This window comes from Giraffa tippelskirchi, chromosome 7, assembly GCF_054371585.1.
Source record: "Giraffa tippelskirchi isolate mGirTip1 chromosome 7, T2T-mGirTip1v1.2.pri, whole genome shotgun sequence".
In the NCBI taxonomy this organism is placed as follows: domain Eukaryota; kingdom Metazoa; phylum Chordata; class Mammalia; order Artiodactyla; family Giraffidae; genus Giraffa; species Giraffa tippelskirchi.
In genome coordinates, this window is record NC_137281.1 from 11,118,419 (window position 1) to 11,129,013 (window position 10,595).

At 53.6% G+C, this 10,595-nt stretch overlaps 1 protein-coding gene across 8 annotated transcripts; it reads right to left on the reverse strand.

Moving 5' to 3' along the window:
* Positions 1-190: 190 nt before the first annotated feature.
* On the reverse strand, positions 191-4,149 carry IRGC (immunity related GTPase cinema). 8 transcript variants are annotated; one of them, XM_081515969.1, is made up of 4 exons: positions 4,083-4,149; positions 3,506-3,606; positions 729-1,762; positions 191-524 (listed from the first exon to the last, which is right to left on the reverse strand). In XM_081515969.1, the coding sequence occupies exons 3-4, from the start codon at positions 1,680-1,682 to the stop codon at positions 279-281; spliced, it is 1,200 nt and encodes a 399-aa protein (XP_081372095.1). In that variant the 5' UTR covers positions 1,683-1,762; positions 3,506-3,606; positions 4,083-4,149; the 3' UTR covers positions 191-278. The 8 variants fall into 8 exon arrangements, with proteins under 8 accessions (XP_081372095.1, XP_081372094.1, XP_081372096.1 ...); XM_081515968.1 differs by having other exon boundaries at positions 3,506-3,670; XM_081515970.1 differs by having other exon boundaries at positions 3,764-4,149.
* Between the last annotated feature and the right edge of the window lie 6,446 nt (positions 4,150-10,595).

The window sequence follows — 10,595 nt, forward strand, 5'->3', positions numbered from 1 at the left end:
ACTTGGGGATCAGGGAAAGAGAGACTTTTTTTTTGAAAGAGTCCTGCCCCCCCCCCACCCACCCACATCTTGAACCTCTGCCTCCCAAGATCAATTCCTATCCTGGGTTAGGGGCTTGGCCTTGGGCCTCCCTCCACCTGCCTCCCTCAGCCCGCCCCACCCCGTCCCCACTCAGCAACTGCATCTCTCATTTTCACCACATCAGGCCTTTTTTGATCGTTCGGTGGGTTTTCATAAGGCTTGGTTTGTGGGTGAGGCAGTGGGTAAGGGCTGCACTTTCATTTGTCTTCAGACAAGTCTCGCCTCTTCCAGCTGTCCAGAATGTACTTGAGGAGGAGGCCGAGCTTCCGGCGGGTGGAGAGGGGGGCTTCCTCCATGCTCCCCTCCCCGGATCCCCGCTTCTCCACGCCGTTGTCACCAGCCGCCTCCAGGCTGACCTCGGGCTGAGTGTCCTCCTCCGCCTCCTCCTCCAGGGCCTTGATGCGGACGCGCTGGGCATCCTCGGCCATCTCGTTGAGGCAGCCCTGGAGCATGGTGTAGACGGTGCCGAAGCTGATGCCGCCCGCCACCAGCGTCCCGAACACGGGGATACCCTTCTCAAAGGCCCGGGCCACCCTCATGGCACCGTCGGACGACTGGGAGTAGAGCCGCAGCACCGTCTCGGGGGAGACCTCGTTGGCCAGCGGGGAGCGGATGACGGAGCGCAGGTCCCCCGCCTGTTTGCCCACCTGCTCGGCCAGCTTGGCCAGCGAGTCGTCGTCCAGGCCGAAGCTGCGGTGGTAGCCGCGCAGCGAGCGGATGAGCAGCGCGTCGTCGTAGGCGGCCGCCAGCCCGGGCACGGGCAGGGCCTGGATGACGCCGGACACCAGGGCCGTCTTGAGCACCTGCTCCTGGAGCATGTCCTTCTTCTTCTGCAGGGCCTCCAGCGAGATGTCCGGCAGCGACAGCAGGCCGGCGTGGCGCCGGTGCGCGGGCAGATCATGCTCCCAGGTGGACATGAGCAGCGGGAAGTCGTAGCGCGCGGGCGAGAGGTTGGACACGAGGAAGACACGTGGGTCGTGGACGCCGGCCCCGCGCAGCCGCTCGGCGCAGTGCTCGCGGATCTCGTGCAGGACCGCCCCCTCGCTGAAGCCCGAGGGCCGCTGGCTGCGCGTGGCCGCCAGGTCCTCGTCCACCTTGGTGCGCACGAAATAGAACTTCTTGCCCTGGCGCAGGATCTCGGAGGCCAGGCGGGTCTCCACGGCGCCGCAGCGGCGAGGCGAGACCAACAGGAAGAAATCGTAGCGGCCGAAGTCCACCTGCTTCAGGTACTTGTCGGCCGAGCAGCCGGGAGAGCCGGCCCCTGGCAGGTCCCACAGGGTCACGTATGGAAACTGCGGGTGCGGGTAGGGCGAGGGCTCTATCGTGGTCTCCACGACGCCGGTGAGGGCCGCGTCGGGGTCCTCAGCGCCCACGCCGCGAAGGGCGTTGATGAGGGACGACTTGCCGGCCCCCGATTCGCCTGTGACCCCCACCTCCAGCCGGGTGCAGTCCGAGGAGGCCAGGAGCTCCCGCAGGCGGGAAGCGGCCTGGGGGATGTCGCCTGACTCGAAGGCGGTGCGCAGGGCCTCCAGCTCTTCCTTGGCCATGAGGATGGTGGTCTCCTCCTCCCCGGGCACCGCTGGCAACTTAGAAGTAGCCATGGTGACTGGCGGGTCAGAGGGTGCGGGGGGTGGGGGTTGGGGGTGGGGGGAGTCACGGACCGACGCGTGGTCCTCAGTGTCTGTGGGGAAGAGAGCAGAAGGGAGCCCTTCAGGCCTCCTGGAACTTGGTGTGGGGCAGGGAGAGACACACCAGGGCTATGAAGGAAGTCTCTCTGGAGCCCCACAGCCCTCTCCTTCTTAAAAAACAAAAACAAAACCCAGGATACCTTTTAGACAGGAGGTAGGGAGGGGGCTTTGGAGTCTGGTGGCCCCAGGTTCCCTTCCCATCTCTGCCACTAACCTGCTGTGTGACCTGGGGCAAAACGAAGCACCTCTCTGAGCCTGTTTGATTCTTGCTTAATGAGTGTAATGACTGACCTGCCTCCCAAGGCACTGAGAAGTCTTCGGGATAACCCTAGGAACTCCCACTGTTTTATGGGCGGCTTGAGACCCATGCCGTCGTCACATGGGGCCCCACATTAAAAGGCCCAGCTCTCCTGGGACTTCCCTGGTGGTCCAGTGGTTAAGAATCCACCTTGCAATGCAGGGGACGGGGTTCAATCCCTGGTTGGGAAACTAAGATCCCACATGCTGCTGGGAAACTAAGCCTGCGTGCCACCACTAGAGAGCCCAAATGACCCGACACAGCTAGGTAAATAAATTAAAATAAATAAATTAAAAAAAACCAGCTCTTGCCTTAACAATATTCTGACATCAACTAAAATTCTAAAAATTCAAAGCAAGGGCGCTGCATTTTCGTTTTGGACTGGGCCCTGCAATTTGTGTATGTAGCCGGGCCTGCAGTGGAAGGGGCTTTAGCCCAGCTCCTGGGCCCAGGCAAAGGGAGCAGTGGCTCTCCTGCTGCTGCCCCTGCGGTGATTAGAAGCAGCAAGAAGTGATGGCCAAGGGGACCCAGACCCTGGAGCCAGACTGCTTGGGAGTCCATCCTGGCGGGCCCTACCACATACCAGCTGAGAGACTTGGGGCAAGTTCCTGACCGCTGCCTCACTTTCCTCATCTTACAGATCAAAGCAATCTGCAATCGTTATAGCAGACCACCTCCTAGAGCTTTTGAGAATGAAATGAGTTCATCCAGAAAAAGTACTTAAAATAGTGCCCGACCCAGTATCTGTCCAGCAGAACCCGTTGTGAATTTTACTGCAGAGGCCAAGTACATTTAGTATGGCATTGAGCTGTGATATAGTTTTACTTTTATGTGCATTTTGAATTTCAGCTACACCTAGATAGACGGAAAATGATAATGAAAATGCTGTATCCACTTATCTGATGAAATCAGCACCCAGTCACTATTTTGTTGACTATGAGAAAGTTTAAGTTTATGTTAATTTTTAGGGTCTGATAGAATATTTCATGTGTATCACAGTGGTGTTTATATGCTATGTCTCTAAACTATTTTCAAAAGCTTAAGGCCCAAATATAAACTTCTCTGTAAAAAAAAAAAAAATAGTGCCCAACCCAGAGCAGGTAGTCTGCGTTATCAGCATCATTGTTATCATCATTATTAATATTCCTGGCTGTGTGACATCCTGCCCTCTCTGAGCCTCTGCTGTAGCATCTTCATGGTGGGAGATAACCTTGCCCACGTCACAGGGCTTCTGTGACCATCATGAGCCCCATCACCTGTCTGTCTCTAGGTCACCTTTGAAGATATTCTTGGGTTCAGCCAGGCATGGGGAGGGGTGCTCCCACCCTGGGCATCTGCTTAAACACCCAGCCCTGCTTGGCAGGGCTGGCTAGGCCAAGTCCCCTCCCGCCTCCAGGAGCCTGTCATGGTGGTCTCTCCTGAGATCCATTGTCCTCACCTGGGAGCTTTCCTGGCCCTCCCTCTTCCTGATCACACACTCTCCTTGTCCATCGCCTCTAAAATACACTTCCTCGTTGACTAAAGACTCTTCAGAGAACCCTGGGAGAGACGCTCAGGTCAGGGATCAGCGTCCCCATCAGATGGAGATGGATTGAGGTTCAGACTAGACAAGAGATGTCCCCACTCAGAAGCACAGCCGGGGCTCAAACCCAGGTCCTTCTGAAGAGCTGCCCTCCCTTCAACCACGTGTCTTTACCTCCCCTATCTCTCCTCAGCTGCGCCTGGCCCCGTCCTCACCCAACCTTCTGCAGGAAGACGGTCCTTATTCCATGGTTCCCGCCAGGTCTGATCGCCCATCCCAGGTGGGGGCATTTCACCCTGGGACTCTACCCAGTCCCTCCTGCGTCCTGAACCCTAACCCATCTCAGAGCGTGGCCTGGGTAGAGGAGAAGGGGAATCCTTGGACAGGTCTCAGTGCAAGGGCCGGACGGGCCAGTGACCACTGGGGTGGACCGAGGGGCTGAGGGAGCTGAGCCTGGGATTGGACAGGGGGAGCTGCCCTCGGGGGGACTCACCTGCCCTGCAGGCTCTCCCTCTCCCCTTCACTCTCCCCGCTGGTGGGGCCTCCTCTCCTGTTAGCACAGGATCAGGGCCTGTTGCTAGGACCCATTATAGTAGCAAACCACAGCTTATTGGTTGGCCAGCCCTGGTGCAATAATGTGAGGGTGATGTCAGGGGGCGGGGTCTCGGCCCCCCTGTGGGACCCCACTCCCAGCTGCTCATGGGGCCACCACTGGTCGCTGTGGAGCCCCCCTCCCCCCTCCACAAGGACCCAGAGAGAGCTTTCTGACACCAAGAATTGTTCAAAACCCACCTGTAGTCTCCATCACCCCCAGCATATAATCCCAGCTCTGGCATCTGAGAATTTGGCCTCGCTCACCATCCCACCCTCTATTTCTCCTCCATCCTGGGACTCAGTTTTCCAAACAAGTCATTCGCTCTCCCTTCTTTGCACTGTCTACTCGTTCACCCACCTCACCAAGGGTGGTGTAGGCTCTGTGGGTGGTGATTAAGCTCAGCCAGCTCTGGCTGAGCTGGGAGGGAAGTGCTGGGGAGAGCCCCGTGTGATTTAGCCTGGTCCTGGCCGGGACTGGTGGTCCATGGGGCAGTGGGGCAGCGCCCAGACCCCAATTCAGTATCTGGTTTCCAGGCTCCCTGACTGGCCCTCCTCCTTCCCTAGCATTTTAACATCCTCTGATGCTGGGAAAGATTGAAGGCAAAAGGAGAAGAGGGTGGCAGAGGATGAGATGGCTAGATATCATCACTGATTCAATGGACATGAACTTGAGCAAACTCCGGGAGATAGTGAAGGACAGGGAAGCCTGGAGTGTTGCAGTCCATGGGGTCTCAAAGAATCAGACATGACTGAACGACTGAACAACATTAACAACAGTGTACCCTCAGCCCATCCTTCAAATCCCAGCTCAGGTGCCGACTCTTCCGTAACACTTTCCTTCACTCTCCTGTCTCCCTCCCCTGCTTCCTCGAAACCATTTAAAATGGCATTGAGGGGGCTTCCCTGGTTGTCCAGTGGTTAAGACTCCACAGTCCCAATGCAGAGGTCATGGATTCGATTCCTGATCGGGGAAGTAAGATCCTGCATGCTGCATGGCATAGCCAAAAAATAAGATAAAAATAAATTTTAAAAAATAAAATGGAATCTTTTAGTATGACAAAGAGGGAGATGGAAGCAGGGAGAGACATGAATGAGAAAAAAAAGTTGAGGGGTGTGGTGGGAGGGAGGCTCAAGAAAAGGAGGATATATGTACACTTGTAGCTGATTCACATTGTTGTACAGCAGAAACTAACACAACATTGTAAAGCAATTATCCTCCAATTTAAAACAAATTTTAAAAAAGAGAGACAAAGAGTTGGGATGGAAAAGAGATTCCCTAAGGAGGAAATGGCACCCTACTCCAGTACTCTTGCCTGGAAAATCCCATGGACAGAGGAGCCTGGTGGGCTGAAGTCCGTGGGGTCGCTAAGAGTTGGACACGACTGAGCGACTTCACTTTCATGCATTGGAGAAGGAAATGGCAACCCACTCCAGTGTTCTTGCCTGGAGAATCCCAGGGATGGCGGAGCCTGGTGGGCTGCCGTCTATGGGATCACACAGAGTCGGACACGACTGAAGCGACTTAGCAGCAGCAGCAGCAGCAAGGAGGAAACAGAGGGAGAGTCAGGCAGGAAGACAGGGATGAGAGACTGAGTCAGAAAACCACCAAAGATACTCTCAGAGGCGCAAGTTACAGACAGAACAAAAAGATGCAGAGCCACAGAGATGGGAAGCAAGATGTGGGCCCAGATGCACACAGGGAAGAAGCTGAAGGTCTAGAGACCAGGACACAAGAACCCCAGCCTCCTGGGGGATATTTCTGGCTCTCCTCAATTCCAGCCGCCATCTCAGCACCTTCCAAGCCTCCCTTCCAGTCTGTGGTCAGGGAATTGTTTATGACAGTCTCCACCCTGGCTCTCCTCCCAACCCCCTCTCTGCCCAGGCCAGGTGTCCCACCCTTGGTCCCATTTCCTGGGATCTATCCAGAGGCCCCCACTACCAAGAGGCTCCTGCTTCCAAGGTGGCACTAGGGGTAAAGAACGTGCCTGCCAATGCAGAAGACATAAGAGGTGCATAAGATCTTCCCTGAGTCAGGAAGATCCCTTGGAGGAGGGCATGGCAACCCACTCCAGTATTCTTGCCCGGGAAATCCCATGGACAAAGGAGCCTGGTGGACTACAGCCCATGGGGTTGCAAAGAGTCAGACATGACCGAAGCAACTTAGCACGCACACAGCCAGAGGCCCTGGCTACTCAAAGGGTTTTGCTGACAATCTGAAGCTCGATTCTGGAAAGAATACTCCAAAAGAACAGCTGAGGAAGGAAAGAGAGGAGAATTCCCCCTCCCCCCAAAAAAAGAAAGGGAAGCGACTAATTCAAGACCACATCGAGAATGGGAAAAGGGTAGTCTGCTGACTACACTGAGTTCTTAAACCACAGGCGAGAGAGAAGTGCAGGTCAGCACACAAACCCATCCACATCCTCACTGACTGACACAAACTCAGAGACCAAGAGGTGAAAAAAGATTCTCAGACATTCCCAGACAGCAAGCACATGAACTAAGGTTTCTCCCCGCAAATCCAGACCCAAAGCCCAGCCCAAGAGGGAAAGGAAGGACACAGGGCCTCAAGTACAGAGTCATTACAGACAAGTCCAAAGCAGGCAGACTTACAACAGCCTCGCAAGCCACACACATGCAGACGCACACAGACTAGCAGACCAGAGGAGACGCGATCACACTCGCAGACAGCATATTCAGGCGGCAGCCCCTGAAACCCTCCACGTCCATTCATTCTGCTCCAGCTCCTAAGCTGTGTGAGCAGCCACGAGCTGGGGTCCCCAAAGTAGATACATCAGGCTCTGCCCTTGGGAGCTCCCGGTTAGAGGAAAGAAGGGGGGTGGTCACGGCCGAGGGTAACTGGACCAAAACCAGGACGCAAGACGCCTGCGCAAATGCGTCTAATGCAGGCTGGCACACTGCCAGGGGCGCTTCTCCCAGCTCCTGAGAGTGCCACCCTGTGGGAGGCTGTGCCCATGCTTGTCTGCCAAACCCCTTCTTCTGTCTTCATTCATCAAACACTCAGCACCTCTCCAAGGCCCTGTCCTGGGCTAGATGCTGGGAACACAGCAAAGACCAACACCCGCCGCCCCCGGCTCTGTTCCCGCAGGACTGATTCATAGTGCAGTTAGAGTGTTAGTTGCTCAGTTGTGTCTGACTCTTTGCAATCCCATGGACTGTAGCCAGCCAGGCTCCTCTGTCCATGGAATTCTCCATGCAAGCATACTCTAGTGGGTTGCCATTTCTTCCTCCGGGGGACCTCCCTGACCCAGGGATTGAACCCGGGTCTCCTGTATTGCAGGCAGATTCTGTACCATCTGAGCCACCAAGGAAGCCAGTGCAGTGGGGGAGTCAGGTCCATCCCCAGGCAATGATGACCCAGATTGGGCCAGACTGGGATGGGGAGGGGAGCCCAGAGGACTGTGGGAGCACCAAGGGACCACCTTGAACCAGCTCAGGAGTCAAGAAGGGCTTCCTAGAGAAACAGGCACCTGAGCTGAGATCTGAAGGATGAACAGGAGTGAGCCAGATGGTCTATTAGGAAGTTGCCTCCCAGCCCTAAGGAACCTAGGCAAAGACCCCGAGTTGAGAGAGAGCTCTTATTTGTCTTGTAACTGACTCAGTTGTGTGGTCATCCCACAAACATTTGTGTAGACCTCACCAGTCCCTGTGCTGGCCCCAAGATGTGACTCACACATCCCTGCTCCTACAGACCTCCCAGGCTGGTGGGGGCACTGTCGTGCTCACATGCTAAAGCCAAACGCTCACTTACGGGACATTTATGATACACCAGGTGTGCATGGACTTCCCTGGTGGCTCAGTGGTAAAGAATCTGGCTGCCAATGCAGGAGACGTGGGTTCAATCCTAGGGTCAGGAAGATCCCCTGGAGAAGGAAATGGCAACCCACTCCAGTATTCTTGCCTGGGAAATCCCATGGACAGAGGAGTCTGGTGGGCTACAGTCCATGGGGTTGCAGAGAGTCAGACACGACTGAGAGACCAAACAACAACAATGTGTGTGTGAAGCCTGGCGGGTGGAGTAACTCATTTAGCCCCGACTAAAATTCTTCTCCCACCTGTCATCCCAAGACAGACACAGCACCCAGGAGCTGAGACTGGAATAGAGAGAAAGACAAACACACCAATTCCTCCTCTCCTTCTGTTTGCCCAGGTCATCCAGTCTAAGGTGCCATGGTTGTCAGATGCACCGTTTTCTATTCCATTAACAAAATTTTTAAAGTGCTGCCAATAAAATTATGACGTATTTCCCTATCACTTAAAATGTTTAGGAAATTCTTCGGCGATTCAGTGGTTAAGACATGGCACTTCCACCGAAGGGGGCGTGGGTTTGATCCCTGTTGGGAAACTTAGATCCCAAATATTGCATGAGGTGGCCAAAAACCAGAAAATGTTTATTTTATTCTTACTGCAAGAGCTCTTGGTAGACCTACTTAGAAAATATAGGTTTGTATCTTATACCATCCGTGTGTACATCCAACTAGGAAAATACAAGGGGAATAAGTTAGCTAAGCTGAGCCTAAAATCACAGACTCTGACTCTGTGGAGTCACTTCTGCTCCAAGCAGTGGATGTCCCCACTTTCTCACACAACACATCTCCTGTCCTCCATGCCAACCGGCATAGCCATGAGGCTATTAAAGGCAGCTCAATTATGGATTAAGAAGATGTGGTACATATATACAATGGAGTACTACTCAGCCATAAAAAAGAATGAAATGGTGCCATTGGCAGCAACATGGATGCAACTAATGATTATCATACTAAGTGAAGTAAGTTAAAAAGAGAAAGACATATGTTATCACTTAAATGTGGAATCTAAAATGTGACACAGCCACAACTAAACTGAGCCCATGTACCCTAGAACCTGTGCTCTGCAATGAGAAGCCACCTCAATGGGAAGCCTGCTCACTGCAACTAGAGAGTAGCCCCCACTCGCCACAACTGGAGAAAGCCCGCGTGCAACAGTGAAGATGCAGTGAAAGTGTTAGTCGCTCAGTCGTGTCCGATTCTTTGTGACCCCATGAACTGTAGCCCTCCAGTCTCCTCCATCCGTGGAATTCTCCAGGCAAGAATACTGGAGTACCGGGTTGCCATTCCTTTCTGCAGGGGATCTTCCTGACCCAGGCATTGAACCGGCTCTTCCGCACTGCAGGCAGATTCTTTACCATCTGAGCCACCAGGGAAGCCCCGTGAAAACTCAGCACAGCCATAAATAAATAAATAAAATTTTTTAAAGTAGTAAAATATGACACAAATGAGCTTATTTATGAAACAGAAAGCTACTCATGGACATAGAGAAGACTTGTGGTTGCCCAGGGGGGCAGACGGGAGAGGGATGGAGCGGCAGTCTGGAATCAGCAGATGTAAGTTATTATATGTAGAATATGCATAAACCACAAAGTCCTGCTGGGTAGCACAGGAAACTATATTCAATATCCTGTGACACCTCATACTAGAAAGAAATATTTTAAAAAGAATGTGTGTGTGTGTGTGTGTGTGTGTGTGTGAGTCACTCAGTCGTGTCCGACTCTTTGCGACCCCATGGACTGTAGCCTGCCAAGCTCCTCTGTCCATGGAATTCTCCAGGCAAGAATACTGGAGTGGGTTGCCATTTCCTTCCCCAGGGAGTCTTCCCAATCCAGGGATCAAACCCCGGTCTCCTGTATTGCAGGCAGATTCTTCACCACTGAGCCACCAAGGAAGCATACATATGTGTAAGCTGAATCACTTTGCTATATAACAGAGATTAACACAGCATTGTAAATCAACTATACTTCAGTAAGAAAATAAAATTTTAAAAACGCTCTACTGCTAAAATAATGCGGAGAAGGCAATAGCACCCCACTCAAGTACTCTTGCCTGGGAAACCCCATGGACGGCGGAGCCTGGTAGGCTGCAGCCCATGGGGTCGCAAAGAGTCGGACACGACTGAGCGACTTCACTTTCACTTTTTACTTTCATGCACCGGAGGAGGAAATGGCAACCCACTCCAGTATTCTTGCCTGGAGAATCCCAGGGACGGGGGAGCCTGGGGGGCCGCCGTCTATGGGGTCGCACAGAGTCAGACACGACTGATGTGACTCAGCAGCTAAAATAATGATAACCATAGGGGGGGAGTAAATCTCCATGTTCACACCCAGTCAGTGACAGCTGTGTCACAATGGCTGCCTGGCTGTAAGATGTCATCCTCTATGACTCTTCCTGATCTCAGAATTACTAAAATGCAGGGTGGGGGCGGGGAATGAGGGGTGCCTCTTAAAATCGATGAAGGTGCTTCCTGAGTGTTCACTCTGCGTCTGCTAGTCCGGGAACACAGCGATGACAGTGATGACGCAGACGGTACTTCCTGCAGGGAGGAAGTTTGTGCAATAGACGCTGACTGTGGGCCAAGGGTG

Coding starts and splice junctions, on each gene's coding strand:
- IRGC (XM_081515963.1), bottom strand. CDS start 1,682: ATGGCTACTTCTAAGTTGCCAGCGGTGCCCGGGGAGGAGGAGACCACC.